Source organism: Falco cherrug, chromosome 1 (genome assembly GCF_023634085.1).
Source record: "Falco cherrug isolate bFalChe1 chromosome 1, bFalChe1.pri, whole genome shotgun sequence".
In the NCBI taxonomy this organism is placed as follows: Eukaryota; Metazoa; Chordata; class Aves; order Falconiformes; family Falconidae; genus Falco; species Falco cherrug.
Genome location: NC_073697.1, coordinates 4,792,864 through 4,814,698, shown reverse-complemented (window position 1 = coordinate 4,814,698; position 21,835 = coordinate 4,792,864). Strand labels below are relative to the sequence as shown.

The following is a 21,835-nucleotide window of genomic DNA, read 5'->3' as shown; positions in this document are numbered from 1 at the left end:
AAAATCCCAGCACCCCTTCCCCTGGCAGGGCACCTTCCTGATTGAACTGGAAGCCGCATGGGAGAAGGGCAGGGACAGCACCTCTCCAGCCACGTCCCTGGGCGAGGACCTGCAGGCAGCTGCTCTGGCTGTCGGTACAAAGCTGTGCAAAAGGCAAGCCGGGAGGCGAGGGGGTTTTGCACAGGGGTAAATAAGCGTTTGGGGCTTACTTATCTGAAAGCCATCTTGCAGAGCTTGCATCAGCCCCGCATTCGGTAAGAGGCGACTAGACATGCTGGACGTGCTGTTGGGAGCTTTGTAAGGAGCAAACACGAGGTTCAGACACCCATGTCTGGGTGGCGGCCAGCTATTGCAACCTGCCCCAGGTGCAGACATCTGCACCGGGCCATTTGCACGATGCGTGAGACAACGCTATGAACTTCTTTTATTTGGGAAAAACAAACACAGTTCAAGTAGAGCGAGTTAATATGTAATTATAGCGTACAACAGTATAATGCTGGCACTGCTTCAGAGGTAGCGTTAGGCTTCTGTGGCTGCCAGGAGAAGAACTTGGTGGTGACTCCTGACTAGAATGTGAGCAAGTTTGAGTTGTTCATGTGACATTTGTAATGTGAAATCTGGCACCACCCAGATCTTAGTATCAACAGGCAGAAAATGAAGATGTCGTTGGTGCTGTCTGATGCTGAAGGTTCGATTTTCCTGCCAGCGCACCAGGGGCCGGGTGAGCCCCGCGGCTGCACCGAGCCAGGGGCCGGGCCCCCCGCAGGGTGCGCGGTCCGTGCCGAGCTGAGCTGGCTCAGCCGCTGCGGTGCGCTCGGCGCGGTGCGCTCGGTGCGGTGCACCTCAGCTGGGCCGCCGAATTGCGGGGCATGCACCGGGAGATGCGCTGCCTTCATCCCAGCCCGGGCTTCTGCCAGAAAGACAAGGGGACGGCGCACCTTCGGGCGGTGGGGGAGCGACGCTCCCTGCGAAGGAGCGCGGCCCCGCCGTGGGTCCCGCACCCGGCGGCAGCGGGAGCAGCAGCAGCAGCGGGAGGAGCAGCGGGAGCAGCAGCGGGAGCGCGGGCGGTGCCGCCCCCCGCCCGGCCCGGGGCCGCCAGGCACCGCTCCCCGGGGCGGCTCGGCGCAGCGTCCCGGCGGGCTGCGGAGCTTTTTGCGCCGTCTTTTCCCCAGCGCTGCGAAGCCGCCGTTCTGCAGCCGGGACGCAGCGAGCTCTTCCCCCCGCTAAGCAGTTAATCATCTGCTCGCAATTAACCTGTGACCTCCCCCGCCCGCGGGGCAGCGCTGTCGCTTTAACGCGGGCGGTGGAAGCGGGGGGAGCACAGCCGTGCCAGGGTCGGCCCCGAGGCTGCTGCGGATCCCTGGCTCTGCCCGGCCCCGGCCGCCCGCCATGCGGAGCCGCAGCCTCCCCGCAGCCCTCCTGGCCGCGGCCCTCGCCGCCCTCCTGCCGCCGCCCGCCGCCCCCTCGGCCCACCGCAAGCTCCTGGTGTTCCTGCTCGACGGCTTTCGCGCCGACTACATCGACGACAGCGAGCTGGAGGGTCTGCCGGGCTTTCGGGACATCGTGAACATGGGGGTGAAGGTGGATTACATGACCCCGGACTTCCCCAGCCTCTCCTACCCAAATTACTACACGCTGATGACAGGTGAGTAGGTGCGTTCCTGCGCCGTGATGCTCCCCGGAGCTGCCGGCTTCCCGGTGCAGAAGCGGGGGGGCAGCTCCCCGTGACTTTTTCCTCCAAACCCGACGTAAAAATAACACCAGTTGTGCTTTTAGCTGGGAGCTTAAACGCACTGTGGCGTTACAGCTCAGTATTCCTTGTCTGAAACCTGCTCTGAACTTGGAAACGTTGCTCGAAGCTGATTTTTGAAGTTCCCCTTTGCTTTCCGGAGGTGCTGCCGGGTCCCCCACCTGCCGCCAGCGCGGCTGCCTGGCCGCCCAGGGCTCCCTGCTGCATACAGAACGTGAAAACAAGGGGAAGATTCACGGAAAATAAATAGGGAGCCTACTCACAGCCTTTCCAGTTAATAAAAAGGCATGTAAACGGAGGGTGGTTGACAAGAGAACTTCTTTTCAGTCAGCAGGTCTGTTTTGGCAAGTTCAGCATTAAATTTCTTTTTAAACTTAATAGACTTTCTGCTTTCAACTTACCTTTGCTCTAAGTCCTCCTATCTGTAACCATCTGAAATAGCCAAATAGGAAAACATTAAGGAGTTTTCCTTTTGATCCCCTACAGCTTTTCTGAATGCCCAGGAGAGGCTTTCAGAAAACTGGGAGGATAGTCATGGTTTTCATGATGCTGATTTGCTTTTAATCAAAGTAGGGTGACACATGATGACAGTGACGCTGGGAAGGTGCACAGAGTGCAGCTGGCAGTCAGAGAGAGACACCTTGGAAACAACAAGTTAAAAAAAACCAAACAGAAAAGTTTTTCTGCAGTTTCCGATTGGATTATTCTCTGGAGTTATTTAACAAACAAGAACCTCCACCTAATGGGAAGAAGGAGTGAGAAAAGCTGTCCTCTCCTAAGATATGTGGCATCTTCTGCTGTCCTCAGAACAATACAGTGCCCAGCGGTCCATATACCGCTTGCTGGGGAAGCAAATAGATGCTATTGTAAGACAGAAATCTGACATCAGTTGTGCCCAGCTTGTTTTGAAACCACTTAACCCTTTCCTCCCTCCCTCTCTCTCAAAAGAAATGCCTTTCTCTTGCTTACCTGCTAACAGGAAAGAGTACATCACCACCACAGGATTATTTCATGACTTGATGCAAATGCATGAATGCAGAGCAAATGTCAGGACTGAAAAAGAGAGGTGTTGTTCCACTCCAGCCCGTGTTCTTTAGGTGTATGCAGGCAAACCGGCTGAACACGTGTGCAAAAAGCCTTTGGATGGAGTTGTTGAGAAGAGGGAAAGCAGCTTTTGCTCCTTGCCATACTTAATCATCACTCCTATTAAGCGCATATGCATTGAGTGAAGTCTGTAATCAGCCTTTCGAGGAGTTTTGAAAACATCCTATTTTGTACTCACAAAGGAGTTTTGTTTTAGGTGATGAAACACCGCTACTAGACTTTTCACATTTTTAGGGCACCAGAGGGTACACCCCAGCTCAAAGCTCAAAGCAATGAAACAATCTGTGAGACCAAACTCAACTCTTCCTGAAAGTTCCCTGCTCTTCATGATGAGGATCTCAATGCAAATACAACTTCGATGCAAATAACAATTCACCTTCAGAACACGAGTCGGTCACACCGGTGTTAAATAGGTCAGGAACCAGTCAAGGACCAGGTGTAGGTGATGAACGTGCCCAAAGGAAGATCCAAGACTGCACTTGAGCCCTCGGGGTGTTAGTGGACCCCATGGCTGTGTCCTGGCATGACAGCAGGGGAAGTCCCATGGCTGCACTGGTCGTACCCCCAGTGCCATGGTGCGGTCTCCACAGAAAGGAGATGGCATGTTTTCAGTGATGGTGCGGTTAGAAGCGTGGTACATGCAGCACCTGTAGCGTTAGCTGTGTTCGGTCTGCGCGCATTTGATGTGCAAAGCTGGGACAGCTTTTGGAAAAAAACGCAGCATGGCAGGGTGACATGAGTATCGTGCCATAGTGTCCTGCTCAGGGACTGGCAAGTTATTGTCTCCCTGTTGCCGCTGTATGGGCACGGAAAAGCTTGCCTTGCGTCTCCCCAGTCATGCATCTCCTCTGTGGGGCCAGGGGGGCACGACTGCAACTGCAACTGGGTTTGCTTCTGTTTGCAACTGGGATGTGTGGGACTTAAATGTCACAGTTTCCCCTGGGAAATCAAGGACTACAAGCACCAGCTATTCTTCATATCTTGTCCTACACTGCTGCTTCGTGAGCTGTTAAGAAACTCGCATTTTAACCTCCAGATTGCCTTATTTTAGCATTTTTGAATGCAATTTCATACTATATTGGCTTTTTTCAGCTAAATCAGCTTAAGAAATTTCTGGCCCCGCCTGCACAGTCCCACCCCTGGCTCGTCCATTATATCCCACCACTTTTTTTTGATAAATACTCCTGTCTCTTCTTTCTCCGTTCGTTCACAATTTCTTGTGGCCCCACATCCATTCAGGAACAAACGAGGCTGCCAGGTCTAGGACAGTGTGCGCATGAAAATGCTGCATCGGGATGGATTTGGCTCTTGCCTCTATCCATTCAGGTGAGCAAGGCCCCTCCTTTTCTGTGTACTGCCCTCTACCCCACATCCACACAACCTTTGTGACGCCAGGGAGGTTTAGTTGTTACAGAGAGAAGTGCTCCTTCATTTTGGTGGCTTTGGAGGAGGACAGTGGGTTCTGCTCCTCAGACACCATCACTGTTGGGACAGGTCCACCCTCTCAAAGGTGAACCCACCTCCTTCTCCTCCTGCCCCAACCTGCAGGCAGAGGTTATGGAAGTCAGAAGCATCTGCCCCACCGTGTCTCAGTGCAGATGCCAAGCTGCACCCGTCAGCCCTGCCAGAACGTATCTTTCCTCTGCACCAGGCAACTAGCAAGCAATAGCATGCAGCGCAGCGGCTCAGTTATCTGCAGGATCTTTCAGTCATTATATTTTACTTCACTGGTGATTTCAAGAGGGCAGCCGAACTGAACTTAATGAGAAATATATCACGAGAAACAGCAAGTTTACTGAGATTTTCAAAGCTATAACCAAGTAGATGCAACCATAACTGATGACCAAGAGCCACGTATCTAAAACCAACTAACTAATGCATGCTAATTTGAAGCACGCCCCATCTTGCTGAGGCTACGTGCTAGGTGAAGCACAGACACGGTGGGAGGAATAGGGCCCAACCTAGGTAAACGAAACGGGTAAACTTTGGAAGGGAAGCGGGGGAGGGAGGTGACTCGCCTGTGGTCACACAGTGCTGCGCGGTGATGGCAGAGCTCTTTGTGGGTCCCCATCCTACTTAAATCTGCTGCTGCGGTTAACCTATGAGAAAATATTTGCCAGAGCTTCCCGGAGTGGCACAGAGAGCCTCAGCCCGAAACCTGGGGCCTGTATAGGGGTCTTTTCCCTTCCTCCACATCTACAGCAATTACGAGAAAGAAAACTAGAGCGTAGAAACAAGATGAATGCTGATGGTTTGGCTTCTTCACGTAACGTCACCCAGTGATTCAGAGCTGAGGGGGAAGCTCCAGTCTGCCTGCGAGCCAGGGCATGGCATCATGACCGGCTGCTTGAAGAAGCACCAAACAACAGCCAAGTCACTGCTGGAGCAAAGGGATCTCGCTGACATGCAGCCGGAGCGGTTGTTTTGTTACAAAAATCTGGTGGTGTGCAAGGTAGCCCAAGGTTGTATTGTCGTACAAATCTGACCCTTTGAAAAGCAGTCTTCTCTAGCAGCTTCGTTCATGCCGTGTTTCTCCGTTTTGGCTTCCACAGTGCTGTAAAGGCTGGTTCTCGGGTGACTGGGTTGTTTTCTGAGCTGGTAGACCGCATCCCATGTGGTGTCCTAGCTCTCCATGCTCCAGTTGAGATAGTGCTGTTGTTGACCTGAAAGGCATGACACAAAATGCAAGTTAGGTAAAAGGAGCTGTTGTTGCTGACACCGGTGTTTGGGAGGGCTTTGCGGGACTCGACGTGGGCTTGGCAAGGGAGGGAAGAAGGAGTCCAAATACGCATGTCCCAAAAGGCTCGCTTAATTGCACCGTGTGCTGTTTGTTTTACAAAGAAAGGAAATATGACCACAAGCCATCTCAGGTTTTTATCCTGCGGGGATTTTTTAATTTTTCCCTTTCCCTGCCGTGGCCTGGCTCTGCAGAGAGCTCTCAGGCCAAGCTAAATGGAAAGTCTGAGGTCTCCCCCATAATCGCTGCGAGCGTGAGCTATTGCTTCAGAGCTCTCTGTGCCGTACCTCTTGAGAAAAGCTGCACATGCTGAGAGGTTTGGATGTCCCTCGCCTGCCAACCCACGGGCACTGGGGAGCTGCTGGGGGACCCCCTGCACCCCAGTGCCCCTGAAGCCCCCCCACCTCAGCTAAGGGAACACAGGGGCCCCTCATGTTTCCAGCCCCAGCCAGCCTAAACACAGGCAAACCCTATCACATCTGAGCTGGAAACCTGGAGAGGATTTATTTTCTAAGATCTTAACAACAAATGAGGCCTGTTCTGGCAGGTCTTCCGTGAGGACGTGCCAGCTGCCCGGTCAGCTCTGCAGCCCCACGTCCAAGAGCCGTATTTCTCTTGGCCCGCATGGGGCATGGGGGGAGTCCCTGCTCGTGGAGGTGGGTGGTGGGATGCTGCTTGCAGAGGAGCTGGCGAGGGGCCTCCGTGTCCCTCTTTGGGTAGGACCTCATCTTAAATGCTTGGCACAGAGGCTGTGAGGTCCCACCAAGCTCGTGGGGTGGAGAAGGAGGTTGAACAGAGGACGTTTCAGTCTCCTGCACTCAAGATGAGGGCTGTGGTCTTTGCAGGGCTGTCCCACACTTGACGTAAGTTGGTGACGGCACGTTTGGGGCTTCTCTAAAATACAGTGGTGGTGTGTGGTGTTTGCCCAGCCACTGCAGCTCATCCCTGCGTGTGCCGTTGCTTTCTCCTCTGCTCAACAGGGGGGAGAGTGGCAACACGGCAGAGTTCCCACGTATGGGTGATGGTCCAGGGCTGCTCTGCCAGGCTGAAGGTTTCACTCACCTTCCGTGATTTTACCATCCTTCCCCCACTCCTCACTCTCCATGCTGGCATACTTGACTGCTGAGGGTGGATGATGTCGTGGTCTGACATAAATAGTCTGATTCTGTTTTCCCTTGAGCACAGCAAATCTTGACATACACTGTTACCCTGGTTACCCACATTTTCTGGGAGCAAATGTCCTTTGGGGTCCCACCCCTGGAGTCCTCCGGGGTATGGCTGATGTGCACACGTACTAGTCCGTTTATTGCTTGCTGTGAGAGGTCTCCTGGTTTACAGCACAGCATCTCTGCTCTCCGTCCACTCCGTACCCAGAGGAAGCGCTGCCCGCTGGCGGCTGTAGCAGATGCCTCTTTTCTGCTGCCCAGCTAACTCTATCCAGACTCCAGCCTGGTCCAGGAAAGGATGCTAACAATTTTTGTTTAGCAGTTAAGCACGTTTTTAACTACATAAAGAATACCTGCACATTGTCTGTGGTATGAAAAATGGAGAAATAAGAGGACAACAGGGAAATATATTATGGGTATACATGAACTGAAGCTATCTCAACTTCACTGTCCAAGCTGAGAAAAATGCCAGAAGGACACAAAGAGCATGATGAGTGACAAGGTAACAGGATTTTTTCTTTTTGCTCTTCTTTTAACCACCACAGATGCCAGCAGCAGCCAAGATTTAAAAGACTGTTCGTGACATACAGTTTTAAAATTAATAGTCTCTTCTTTTTCTTAGATTCAGTAGCTTTCCATTTCTAAAATTGTGCGTTGGAAAGCAGAAGAGCACAAAGCTGCCAGTGGTAATACTATTAACTGCCAGGGAAGGGGTCCTAGCCTAGCAAGGACAGGCTGGAGAAGAGAGTGGGAACTGGGAGCATTTTTCATTTTTATATTCTTTATCTCACTTTGTTTACTTGCCGCCTGCAGGAAGGCTGCAATGCCAAGTGCCAAGATTTTTCACTTTCACACATACACAAAATGTTGTAAAAATCTGTGTTTGCTTTCTACCAGTTAAAAAAAATGGAAACACTTTCAAAGTGGAGAACAGAAAGTTTTCTCTAACACAAGTTCATATGCTACAAATTGAAGCACGGAGTTTTTTCCTTCTTACTAGCTACAACCTCAGAGCTCACAACTAGTATACCTACTACCAGCTGTTAGCAGCAGTAAGTGGACATTCACGTATCAAGGTATTTTCTTCGCCCAGAGCTGAAGTCACAGTGGATGAACAGAATCCAAGTGGATGCTTTGGAAGCAATGGATGCTTTGGAAGCAATTTTCTTGCACCCCAGCCCTGGCCCCATTATGAAAGCATTGAATTAAGAATTTCACGCTCTTATTAAATGAATCTCTTCAGGGAAAAAAAATAATCATGCTGTGTAGAGCAGAGATTTTTTTGTGCCTTTTGATGTGATCCTTCTTGGATTGCAAAGTCTTGCCAGACGTAGGCGACGGTGTTTCTGCTTTGGATCTGTCTGGTACTAGAGGTCATAAAAAACTGGAAAGACTTTGGCAGCAAGCTCTTCTGGGAGCGTAAGTTGTCCATGCGCGTCTTGCAGGTACTGTTTTTGCTTGGGGCCCTGCAGATGGCAGGGCCACTTTGCTCAGACCCGCGCTCCCCCCTGACTTCTAATGAGCCCTGGTCTTTTCCAGGCCACTTAAGGTTTTGCACGTGGGTTTTGTTTTTTCCCTGTAGTCTTTCTTTCCGAAGCAGGGCGGATGAGACCCAGCGAGGGAAAGGGCAGAGCAGGGCATGGATCAAAGCAGGCAGAGCTGGGCCCTTGGGGATGCGCTGCTCGCGGCAGGCTGGGCTCAGTCCTTGGGGATGGCAACACCGCAGTATCCGCTCCACAGCGGGATACAGTGCTGGTGACTTTGAAGTCCTGCTCTCTTCCTCCTGATGGCAGGCAGCATGGGCAGAGCATTCCACAGGGCACGTCATCCAGCAGGTCTCCAGGGGGGTTGGAAGTGGGGTGAGGGGCGGATAGATTAGCAGGGCTGGGTCAGCATTTAGGTGGCTCTTCAAGCGAGGGGGTAGCAGAGGAAAAACGTTGTGGGGAGGGAAGGAAGGGGAGAAAGGGAACTAACTGCATGTCTCACTTGGGCTGTTAAAACCTACCTACCTTACGTGTGTGCAGCTGTTTGTGTGGAGGAACCCAGCTCTTCCCCAGCTGGTCTAGTCCCACAGCAGCCTGTGCTTGCGCCTGCCCTCCTGGCCCTTGTCGCTTTCTGGGGAGTGGGGCCATCGTGGTGGGACATGGGAGGAGAAGGCTCACCGTAGCAGCAAGGCCCGCATGTAATATTACATAGGACGGTACATATAGCTAAATGCATGTACTTACGTTCAGCATCAGGTGGATACCGCATGGGTGCAGATTATGGTGCCTTTGCTGCGTTGGCTAATACACACACCGTGGGTTCTCCGATAAGTCTGATTTGCTCAATGCAAAGATGGTTTTACCTCTTTTGTTGCCTGATGCACCAGGTATAGCATGATGTGTCTGCCGCATGCTGCCTCTCTTTTAGAAAAAAGATCAAGTGTCTCAGAAGAGCGTTTTTGCTTGCAGATTTAGGCGCAGGTGGTCCCTGTATGATCTGTCGTGCCTACTGGTGATCCTGCACACTGTCCCTGCAGCCACCAAAGAAAGAAGAGGTCATTCCTGTAGCAAATGCTCTGCTTTCCATATCTCACGTACGGTCAGTGTAGGGTGCACAGCACTCAGTGTTACCATGCTGTTGCTGTGGGTGGCCAAATGGCTGTATGTTTTGTTGGTTGTGTGGTTTTTTGTTTTTTGTTTTTTTTTAATTTCATCTTTGTTTTGCATAGATTCATTTGAATGCTGACAAAAGTGCCTGGAGACATGGGAATGTGCTTTAGACAAAGCCAATGCTGTAAGAAATGTAGTGTCCAAGTAAGCTGTAGCATGCAGACTTGCAAATGCTTCTGCTGGCTCTCTTCCAGAAGGATACAGCAGTTATCATATTCCGGGGAACTATACCCTCTTTGTTTTCCGCTGTTGCTTGAGGAAAGAGGTGCTTTTTACTACGATTGCAGTGAGCTTAAACAATGATATCTGTATGCTGAAATTGCTTTTTGCCCTGTTTCTACTTTCGAAACTCTTGAGATAACATTTGATTATGGAGCAAAGCTGCAGTAATGGAAGCAGTAATAAATTCAGTGTGTTATGGTGACTGTCTAACGCCATATTGTGATTTTGATAATCATTAAAAATGAGATCACCAAAGGTCATTTTCTCAGGCTGGAGAAAATAAGTTACAAGAGGGGATGTAAAGAACTGGGATTCTTCAGATGACCCACAGGATATTTGAGAAGCAACCTTAATTCTGTGTGCAAGTGTTTGGGGAGGGGGCAGAAGTGCCGGCTACCGCAGGGCTTTTAAATCTAGTGAGCAAGGCACACAGTAGCCACAGCTGCAGATTAACAAAGGTGAAAAATAAAATTGGAGGCCAGGCATGCCGATTGAACAGTGTTTACTGATGATAAATATTGGGATGAGCAACCCAAGGAAGAGATTGATTAGTTGGTTATTGAAGTCTTCCAAGAAAGTCTAGGGTCTTTCTGGGACACAGGCTTCAGGCAAGCAGGCGTGATGGCTCCAGGCAGCATCAAATGGTCATGTCTTTTGGTCTGCCTGCTCATCTGATCTTCCCTTCTGGCCCTGTGAAGCAGGGATGTCTGCAGTGAAAACTGATGCCTTACAGTCTTCTAGGCCTCTTTTTCAATATAAAAAAAAAAAGAGAGTTGGAGTCCATAGAAGGATGAACTTGTCTGATTTGGAGATCAGAAGAATACAGTCCTCCATATGAATGCACACAGTTAATTAAACTTCCCAACAACAGCAGAAAGAACAATCTGCATTCTGTTCCTTAAAGAGTTGGGCAAACCGACAGCAGACCCTAAATCCTAGAGGGAGCTCACATCAGTAGCAGCTAGAGCTTATTGTTTTTTATATAAAGACTACTATACATCATACACATGCATGACCTAAGAGCTTCAGCACCAGCCTGCAGGTTTCTCAGGACGGCACCAGTTGCCTGCCTGCAGTTTAGCAGGTTGATAGGTACCTAGAAGTACGTGGACTTCAAGAAGCTGAAGAAGTGGGATTGTCCTCTTAAGTAGGAAGATTGTGCTTTTGATACGCTATAGAGGCTTCCTTCGGGATCTTTTGAGACTTAAAGGAAGCACTTGGCAGCCTAAAGAGGATGGATTACTGCCCATCCAGTCCACCAGTTCTCCTGTATTAAACATGTTTGGTTTAATATGGTAAACAGTGACTGCCACAAATTGGGACTGCTTTTCTGTACTGGGGAGGGAGGAAATGTTTTGCATAACTGAAATAGTTTGTATTAGGGAAGGAGAGTTCAAAATCCATTTCAAGGTCACATGTACCCAAAGTGTACAAAGTCCTCTGCTCAAAATGACGCCTTTTCAAAACAAGCGTACCAAAGTTGTTTCAGTTCTGATCACCATGCTCAGTCTCACAATAATCAAAGCCTGTTATCTGGATCCGTGCAGTATCGTGACTCATCAGCTGATGATGACAGTGTCTCACCCATGCATCCGTTGTTGCTTTTTAAGATATGGAAATCGTGAACTCCCAGTACAACTTACTCTTCAACGTTTCTTTTCCCATTTTTCGTTAATTTGCCTGCAGAGTAACTCCTAAAATACGTCTTCTCTTCTGACAGTGACAAGAAGCAGAAGACATCTCTTGGCTATTATATGCTAGTGTGTTGTAAGGGCCTCCAAGATGCAGTAAGAGGGCTGAAAGTGTCTGATGAAATGATTGCTGTCCCTACAACCTAGAACAAAGCATCTTCATTTAAGAAAAAAACCCCAACCTAACTGTAACATAAAATAAAAGTGTTTAGCCTGGTTTTTGCTTGTTTCTGGAAAAACAACATGACGGGAAATGCGAGTTTCCCCAACTTTATGTTTCCTGGTCGTGCTCTTACCCCTTCCTGTTTGCAGACTGCTTCCTGCAGCCCGCTGGGTCTGTGTGCTGGCAGGTACCTTGGACTCAGACTTGGCAGATGTTGTGTGTGTAGAAGGAACCAGGTGTCAGCCAAACGTGTGGCACCCACGTGGGCTGCCACTGCCATGGTTTGTGCGCGTGGACTGTGTGTGGCATGTTGAGCAGGCCACGGGGCGCGGGATTTGTTTCTTCTGGCCTCAGCGAAAAGTTGGCTGCCGGAAGCTAAGCAAATGCTGTGATCCTTCTCCACAATTCACAGAGAGCAATGTGCACCTGCAGAGGATGACTCCTCCCAGATACCTTAATGCCATCCTAAGATAGGCATCTAATTGCTTTCTAGAAGTGCCTTTTCTCCGTTGACTGTGACAGGAACACAGGTGGCTCACAAACTCCAGCAGCTAACTTTTAGGTGACTGAACTGGAGGACACAGAGACCTACCTAGAGGACCCCAATAAAAGGTAACAGAGTCAAGAAGATCATATGAACAGTTGAAAGGTAAGAGGTCCCTGAGTTTAAATCAGGGCTTTTCATACCAGTGGATGGTCCAGTGGTAGCAGTGGTGGTGCTGGTGGCATCCTTCTGCTGAAGAACACCAATCTGATTGTGCTGGTTTTTTTTTCTCCACCCCCGAAGGTCGCCACTGTGAGGTCCATCAGATGATTGGAAACTACATGTGGGACCAAAAGACAAATGTATCTTTCGATATTGGTGTGAATAAAGAAAGCCTGCTGCCTCTCTGGTGGAATGGATCGGAGCCTTTGTGGGTCACAATGATGAAAGAAAAAAAGAACGTTTCCATGTACTACTGGCCAGGTTAGTATGTCAAAAATTGCTATTATCTTAACAGTGCATCCTTACATCTAAACACTCCATATGCTCTAGGATGGCTCTTTAATACAGACAAGAATTATGAATACATACAAGAATACAGAGGAGCTGTAGTCTGACATACAGACAAGAATTATGAGTGCTTTACTAACCACTCATAGACATTTATGATCTTTACTTAGGCCATGACAGTTTGCCTATGCTTAGGAAGGAAAAGACTGAAGTGTCATTGGGGGTAGATTTCCACCAAATATTACCTTCGGGGGGCACTGGCTTGTAGGGCATCCCCTCCTCCACCAGCTGCTCATTCATTCCTCTCACCCACCTGTAGCTTCTGCTGTGCTGAATGGCTGCTCCGTTAAGTTCATGGAGCAAAACTCTGTCAGTGACTGAAGTTTCAAACAGCAGCCATCCTGCCCCAGTGCTTGTTTGGTTTTAACCTGGAAATTGGTAGGTGAGAGCTGAAGATGATCTCCTCTGTGGGGACAGCAAAATCCAGCTGAAAAGGAAGTATCCTTTGGTGAGCTGGAGTGAGCACTCTTGTCTGTCTTCATCACTAACTCAGCTGAGGTCCCCGTTGCTCTGAGACCAAGCCATTCATTTGGAGGGACTTGGACCTTCTGTTCCTCATTCACTGGATACTGGACCACTGAAATCCCTAGGGATCTATAATAATGAGTGTTTTTTAACAAATAGGAGTATGCCCTTAGGCTGTCTGTTTAGGGACCCACATAGAAATAGATGTTCCAGACCAAATCCTTTGCAAGGTTCTCAACTCTTTGACCTTTCAACTCTGTGCTCCCTGAGCAGTGTGCCGATATCCTCGTACGTGTAACTGCAGGCTTGAGGACCACAGGCTGGAGGAGCTGTACTGAATACAGCCAGTGATGGTGGGGCGGCAGCAGCAGCTGACTCATGCCACGGGCTCCTGGCCAGCTTGTCTCTGCATTCCAATGCACGTGTGCCTGGTCACGGTCTTTCCATGCAGTGTGGCTAATGGCATCCCAGAAAAAAGGCCTCAGTTCTCAGGAAAGGGAAGAAAGAGCAGACCGAGATGAAAAACATTGAAAAGCCATCCAGCGTATTTCCACAGTACTGAAGAGTGAAAAGATCTGAGGGGGACAGTATTGCCAAAGGCAGTCCAAGGGACTGGAGTTACAGACTAGATATAATGGTTTGGATAAGATCGCAAAAAAAAGCTGCTTCTCACTGGAGATCACCCAAGTGGCTGCAATGCAAAAAGCAGGATATAGACATTATACAAGAATATAGAAATTCTTCTAAATATTTGCAAAAAGACCTATTTCTATAGACCAATCATTTTTAGCTCCTAATGTAACTGCACTGAACAGGTATAATTATATACTGAATAGATGTAACAGTCAACAGAAAGCTTCTGAAATCCAAAAGAACAGTATCACTTCCCATTAAATGCTTTTGGACTTTACCTAGCTCCTTCGTGTTGTCCTCTGAGCGGTGTCTCCCAGGGAGAAGACACATGAGATGTATATATATATATGTACTCCTATATACATATGTATACCCTTCACACTTACCGGTGTATTTCCAGTGGAAAATTGCAGGGAACAATAGAGCCTCCTTCTTCCCAGTGCTTACGCTGCCAGGTGGATGCATTGACTCTCTAATGACACAGGGGCAATTTTTTGCCAGCTCTGGTATTTTAGCTGTGGACTGTGACATGTACATCTGCCTGTCATTAATTATTTATCTGTGACAGGTGACCTTTGGCAAAGCAATCAGTGCCTCAGTTCAGCAGATGCTTCAGCACGTGCTTATTTTAAGGGTGTTCGTGGTCTCAAAGGACGTACTGGCCACACAGGGTCAGGCACAGGGCATGAAGCGGGGTGAAACATAGAACTGTTGAGCTAAAACACAGGGCAGTTGGGTAGCCGTAGGACTCCAGGTGTAACTGGAGTAAACAGAAGTCACCCCAAATGCAATAATGTTTGTTACATTTTCCCTATATTATTTTTTGAACCGTTTTCTAGTTCCATAGTAAGGGCGTGGTCCTTTCTAAAAATTCTAGAGCTGTTATTTCAAAGCTTTAATTCTTAACAAGGCATTTGACTGGGGAGCGATGCCAAACAAAACGAAAGAAAGTAATAAGGGTTTAATAACCACGGTGGGTAGAGGTCCCACAGACATTTGCACCGCATATGATCTGCTATTCGTCATTAACTTCCCAGCCTGAGAATATACTGCTGCTCGGTAATGAATCCTGCAAATCTGATAAAGATCTGAACAGGAAACATTTGGGAAACTCTTAATAGGAACAGCAATGTACAGCCACTTTGTTCTGGAAGATGCTGTTTTCTTTCTAGCCAGCGGTGAAGGCAAACGAGAGCCATCAAATGTAGCAGGAATGTGCTGTGAACGCCAGCAAGCTGATTCCCAGGGTCAACTTGCACCACTGCCATTCCCTCCTCCGAGCCAGTTCCAAGCCTTGCAAAGTCTGAACTCACAATCTGCCACTTCGTATTCTTCCCTCTGTTCCTCTCTCATGCGTAGTCAGTGCTCAAAGGAAGAAAATCCAGACCACAGCAAACAGGGACCCAGAGCAGGAGGGCTGTGGGACGTGAGCATCCATCAGTCCCAGCTTTATCTGTGAGCCCAACTTAGACGCAGCAAAGACAACTCATGGGCAGAGTTCATCTGGGTTCTCTTGCCTCTAGAGGCAGAAGAACCAAAATGCCACCATGCCAGGGGTCCCAACCACCGCTTCTGCTAAAATAGAAGCACTTGGCTTGTAGGGACATTCTTCTTCTTTCTTCACGGTATTCATTAGGCAGTTTCTGCTCTTGAAGGCGTTCCTGGGGAAAAAGTCACGTATCCTCTGACTGATTGCTAAGTAAAACACAACAGCTAATGCCGTACGTGGGGTGAAATAAACGCGTGGCCTCACACCCAGGTTGCCTGTCCGAAGCTCTGCTGCTCCAGCGGGTGGAGAAGCCCCAGAGGAAGATGAGTGCATCCCGGTGGTACCACCAACATCAAAGCTTGCTGGTGCTCCTCACGCTCCGCCTGGTGGGCGATGTCACCCCAGACCCTCAGACTCCTCCATGTTCTGGCTGCGGCAGCTGAAATACAATGACATCTTTTCTAAACACTGAAATGAGAGAAAGGGGGGAAAAAAAGATGCTTAAACACAACTTTTTGCCATTTAAAGACAACATTTACCAGACCGTGGAGCTAGTCTAGACAGTTTTCAAAACCTTCTGTTATGACAAAGTGTCCGACTGTGAAATCAATGTTTAGAAATGTAACTAAAGCTGGCAGAGGTTCTGGTCTCCGTGTCAGATAGATAAAGAGGAGCCTATATATAACTGTGAAAGATGTCCTTGTCCCTGCTCCAGTAGTTCAGGTTTTTAAGTAAAGGTTTAGCGTCATACAGAACTCTGCAGAAAGGTATCCAACATCACGTGTTAGTAAATACAGCTCATCTATTTGTAGTTTAACCAAGAAAAACCTCTTTGGCTCCAAATCTTTTCAAATTTCCTGTCCTGTAATATTTAACTGAGAAAATTTACCATCCTGACCTCTACCAAAATGAAATTTAAATATTAAAGGGTCTTCATGGCCAGTATTATGGAATTGCAATAAGCCTTAACATCAAAAATTTGATTTTAAGGCCAGTTCATCACAGGGGCTAAAAAAAAAAAAAGAAGAAAAAGGAAACCCTTAGTATCTAAGCAGCCTGAATTTTCAGGGTCACTGCCAATGAACTGCATACATGAAGACCAATGTATTTAGTGGCCAAAATGATTTCTGATTTAGTGGCCAAAATGATTTCTGATTGCTGCTGTCTTTTATGTCATGCTCATCACTTGACAATCTAGAAATAGCGAAGATACTCAGCAACTAAAAGATCCCAGATCCCCAAGAGCTTAATGCTTCCAGTTAAAATGATCTCGTGAGTAACTCTGAGGAACGTTACCTGGGAAAATTATAATTTGATGTCAGTATCTGAAGAGGAAAAAAGAGGCAAAGTGATCATATTCATCATTGGCTATGAGCAGTCACCCACCTAAACTAAAATACTAGGCATTTCCAACGCATTTCCAAATGTGTCCTTAACTTCTTACCTGGCTTTGGAGCCAATCTTTTCCCAGACTCAAGTGTCAGAGGAGAAATTGGTTCTGAAGTTTCAGTTCAGTCCTGAAATACTAGTAAAGCCCACGGAGGACCGTTGCGTTGCCTCTAGCATCCCAGGTAGCCGAAAGCCCACGTTTTGCTGCTGGTAGCACCCTGGGTATCATGCAAAAAAAAGGCTGAAGCTGCATGTCCTCAGGGCAGGGGGCAGGAGCTCCTGCATCCTGGGGATGGCTTCAGGTCATGCACGGAATAGGGGGTTTGATGATTTGGTTAGGCAGTGGCTGGGACCTGTCTCTGTTGCGCAACATAATTTCTCCAAGGGGCCGTGTAGAGATGTATAGAAGTTTTACTGTGGGACAGTATGGAGAGTCAGTTCTTGTGAAGATAAACACTGAAGTACCTCCGCGCAGAAAGGGGAGGTAAGTTTGGGGCAACAGGGGAAAAGTGGGCACCATCACACACTCCCACAATTTTTGTAAAACCAAATATTGGATAGAGGTTCAAAACGATGTAAATGTTTTGGGTTTTTTTACAGAAAAGTAAAAGAGGTGACTAAATTTTCTGTTTATTATTGCAAATAATCAATTCCTACAAACGATTAATCATAATAGATGAGGTCCCCTTGAAACACACACACCATGTGGAGACCTGCGAGCCGCTACCGTGGACGACTGGGTGAAGAGACTGAGTCTGTCATCTGTGCTAGGGCTCTTTTTTGGGAAGGGTAACCTCCTTCTGACTTAGCTGGCTTTCTGCAAATCAGTGAAGATTTTTAAAGATTTCCTAAGCTCAAATACCAAACGTTTTCCTAACCTTTCCTGGTATTCCTGAGAAGTCACAATCAGAAGTCTCTTAGCCAGCTTAGCCCGCAGGCGGTGTGCCTTTCCCTGCATCCCCATGCTGCACCTCAGCGATGCGAGTTCCTGCGGGCTGAGATTCAAGACACTGACAAATTCTCCTCATGCAGCCTCCCAGTAAGCAAACCACTGTAAAGCATCTCTGAAAGCAGCTCCGCTTGCTCTAGTGCCCTCTCTGTACTTACAATTCCTGTGCAACCTTCTTCCCCCCCCCAAGTAATGAGTAGACTTAAAGCCGTCCTTAATGCCTGTGCCTTTCACCCCAAAGGAGGAGCGAAGGGACACAAATCCAGGTAGATCCAGGCTGTGGCTTGGAGCTGCCTTTTTGACCTGACTGTGTTGCTGTGTGCAGAGACCATTTTGCAAAATAGCATTTATTTTTTATTTTTATTTTTTGCTTTCCTTTGTGCCCCAGGACTATACCAGAAAATGCCTAACGGCGATAGGAGGACTCTGGGGCTATCGAGAGATAATTTGCATGGATCCAGTGTTTCTGAAAGCACACTTCTTTTAAATATTTATGTTATTCAGCAGCATAGTAACCAGAGAGCAAAAGGGCAAAAAAAAAATCTCACAAAAACATGTTTTTGTGTGTTCAGGGCCATGTTCTCCTGTAGGATTTGTTGCCATAAATTTCTGGGCCACAAAACAGACTGTATTTTGCAAGGAAGGCTGCAAGTTACCAGACACTTAATTGGTTTATACTGTTTTAATAAGACCTCCTGGGAAACAGATTTAATAGCGGAGTGCCAGTATCACATAATAAAACACAGTTTATAGAGGATATTACACCATAAGATACAGTGTGTCTGACTGGAAAGTATATGCTGAACTTTCAGGAAACGCTATCTAAATCTATTATGCTGGAAGCCTGGAAATGAGGCTATGTGGCCGCAGTAGTTAAAATGAAAACGAGCTAGCGATTTAGGTGGAAACCATCTGCCACGAGGGAATCAAGTTTTATTGTGGGAAGGTCACACAGAGACCTTCCCTTTAGAGGGAGAAATAAAAGCATCCAATGTACGGTTTGCTACAAGCACTCGTCAAACCAACCTCTCCCCCCTTTTCCCTTCCCAACCGCAAGGTTTCCTGCAGGGAAGGTGTAAGGTAAGCAACGCCACAGGGAATTTACACACCTGAACTTGGCTCCCATGGTGTGGGCTCTGTGATCAGGGTGAAACGGCCAAGCTCACCGCATTTTTCGCTCGTAGGTTGCGAGGTGGAAATCCTCGGTGTCAGACCAAGTTACTGCCGCGAGTACTTCAGCGTCCCGACAGACAGGAACTTCGCAGATGCCATCAGTGATGCTCTCGAGTCGTTGCGGTAGGTCACTGGGCTTCTGCACTGTGGGGCTTCCCCCACACTGGAGCACGAGTATTTGTGTTTACTACCAACCTTGCTCGAGGGAAGGTTTTCAGGATCGGCTCCCAGGCAGGAGGATGGGGACCAAGACTACCTGTCATAGGAATGTCACCATAACAGAAATATTCCCTTTTCATTAAGATGGGAGGGAAAGATGTGCTCCTTTTTTCATGAGTAGGCTACAACAGGGAGGAGAGACATCCTGACTTCCTATTTTTAATTTGCTGTTTCAAACAGCTGTAAGTCCCTGAGTATCTGTTCATTGACATGCAAGAGCAGGCTTCATAATGCTTGGATTTAGAGAGAACTCCTGGAAATTCGGAAATTCTGAAATTCAGCTCCCCTCACTTGTTTATGAGAACAATGTTTTGGCTCCTCCTGCATTTTAGAACACGTCAGGCACAGTGATTTTGGAGCAGGCATTCATTTTGTGCAAATATGAGAACAGAATAGAATAGAATAGTTCAGCTGGAAAGAACCCAAAATGATCAGCTAGCCCACCTGGTGGGAATGATGGGAATCTCTCTCTCAAACACCTCCTAGGAAAAATATGCTTTTTTTATATGCTCCACACACAGCTTTCAAGTTCCACCATCGCTTATCCAAACATTAACAAGGGACAACTCCACACAGGTTGTAAAATCAGAGAAGATTGCACTGCCACTTGCCTTACCTCGGCTGTAACTAAGCTTCCTCTTTTAAAACCTTGTTGGTTCCATAATTTATCCAATCCTAGGATATACTTCTACTTTACTACTTGTGAACTGCCATAGTGATTGGAATCTGAAAAGTTTTGTGTTCAGATGCTGAGTGTTGATTGTTCTTGAAATAAAGGGTCCAAAATGATGAGAGCGCTGCTGGAGGTGTTGCTCCCTGCTGCACACTGGGTCCTGCTGCACAGATGCTCACGAATCACAGCGCTGTTTACAGCGTGGGGCTTAGAAAGAAGCTGTCTCAGAACATGTGAGACATTGGATCCTGAAATGATTTAGCTTACATTTTAAGAAAGTTATCTGCGTGTGACATGAGGAGGTCGTATGTGCCGTAGGAGGCTTTCTGGAGCCTCTGCAACACGTTTAATTCAGTGAATAACAAAGGGAATGGAAAACTGAATACAGGCACCAGCTCTGACTTCAGGTGGAAATCCATAATTACCGTTGAAAGATTTTTGGTGAGGTGTCAGCTGGGAATGGATTAAGATATGCTTGAAGCTGCCTGCCTGGTTTCTATGAAGCAAGCGCGTAAGGCTGCTCAGGACGATTTGCAGCTTTGTCATTGCGAACATGATTAAAAGCGAGGCAAAACGGTGAAAAGCTCCAGCTCTTCAAGCTGCAGTTTTGGGTAGCTGGAACCCATTGAAAACGTTTCAACAGCTACTTCGTCCCGAGTCACAAGGTTGCTGGCTGCTGCCTTTGGTGGAAAAGAAGAAGAAGGGCAGGAACACACCAGTGTTGGTGGTGCAGCTCGCAAATCGGCAAAAGCTGGTGATTTCAGCAAAAGAGCAAATCCCTGCCACTGTGATGTCTGCCATAAACATCAACAACAGCCTGCTGAAGAGCCCAGATCCTACAGATGGTCCTGGAGCTGTGGGAGGTCCACTCTCTGGTGCCTGTTTACACACCATTCCTCTCGAATTTCTGCCTAGGTTTCTTTTCTTAAACTAAGCGCCCTGTCTGCAGCAAGGCAGGAAAGAGGAAAAAAAGAATAATTCTCGATAAAATTAATCATCAACGGTGGCTGTAAATATTGCAGGGACTTACAATAAGAGTAAGTAGTACACAGACTTACAATAAGAGAGGAGGGTAGGGAATGAACAGATGAAAAATCAGGTAGGTTTTCCTTATCCTTTCTGTCATTCATCCTCTTTGTTTAGTCCTTTAAAATTTGGCAAACAATTTTCAGGGCTGCTGGGCCAGCCTGTAAGAAGTAAAGCCTCTGAACCGCCTTGGTTGTGGGCGTATTTAGTTAGCAGGAGTTAGCATCTCTGGGTAGAAGAGTCTTGACTGGTGTTTTATTGTCGACTACATCATTTGCAAGGGTTTCTGACTCTGGAAGCTGTTCAAAGGCTGGCAGATCCAGTGTGTTTCCTTTCCACACCCCAGCTAATTGAAAAAGCCCATTAGGCCGAGGGTGGCACTATGTGTGGGAAAACAGCCCGTGGCAGGGGCAGCCCGTCGCCTGGAGCGATGCCTTGCTTCGTCACCCTAATGGCAGGTAGTTAATGAACTGCACTTCTGCTCCCACCGCCGGCAAACCTTACAGGGACCTCAGGGCAGAGGGAGGAAGACCTTTATTGTGGCATGGTGGCCTAGGGGTTAATTGAGTTTGGGCATGGGATCATCCTGACCCATCTTAGCTTCACCAGGGTTGCAGGAAGGTTGATCAGTGTTCTCTGCAGGAGTACAAAACTCATCAGGAAGCATTGATTGCAATCTCCCCCTTTTTTTTTCCCCCCATTTTTTTTGCAATCCCATTGATTGCAAAAAAAAAAAAAAAAAAAAAAGAATGCAAGACTGAGCTCCTCTTGCAACCAAAGGAAACCAACCTTCAGGAACATTCTCCGGTCTCTTCAAACAGGTGCTTTGAGACTTATTATTTAGACCAAAAATATTCATAACTAAATCAAGTACCCTTTTTTGGCAAGTAAACCCAAAACCTCCCTTATATCTTTTCCACAACTATAATTTAGGGGCTGTTGTAATCTACCTGCCTTCCTGGACAGGTGCCGTGAAGTTTGCATGGTACTTGCGAAGTGTGTCGATAAACTATAAACCGCCTTTTTGATATCACCATTGATGCCATCCAGCTTTCCTTAGCCATTTCTTTTGAAAGTTACTGGTGATGGGAGAAGACAGGACTAACACACAGAAAGATTATTTCTCCCGTGCAAGCCATGATCAGAGATGCCTGGCTTACTTAGGAAAACGGGCAAAGAATGGAAACAAGGTCAAATTCTCACAAGCTCTGGATGTGCTGTACTCAATCCTGCAAACTCCTAAGCACGGCACGTAACTGGAGCTTGTCCCACTGAAGT

At 47.8% G+C, this 21,835-nt stretch overlaps 1 protein-coding gene across 6 annotated transcripts in view; it reads left to right on the top strand.

Annotated features, from left to right (window-relative positions):
• Positions 1-786: 786 nt before the first annotated feature.
• ENPP6 (ectonucleotide pyrophosphatase/phosphodiesterase 6) overlaps positions 787-21,835 on the top strand; it is a 34,028-nt gene continuing 12,979 nt past the window's right edge. For 5 of the 6 annotated variants that reach the window (XM_055708938.1, XM_055708954.1, XM_055708934.1 and 2 more), the window contains exons 1-3: positions 791-1,645; positions 12,275-12,454; positions 18,651-18,762. In XM_055708938.1, coding sequence (XP_055564913.1) covers positions 1,390-1,645; positions 12,275-12,454; positions 18,651-18,762 — 548 coding nt within the window. In that variant the 5' untranslated portion in view covers positions 791-1,389. Of the gene's footprint in view, positions 1,646-12,274; positions 12,455-18,650; positions 18,763-21,835 lie in introns of all 6 variants that reach the window. The other variant, XM_055708961.1, reaches the window with a different exon arrangement.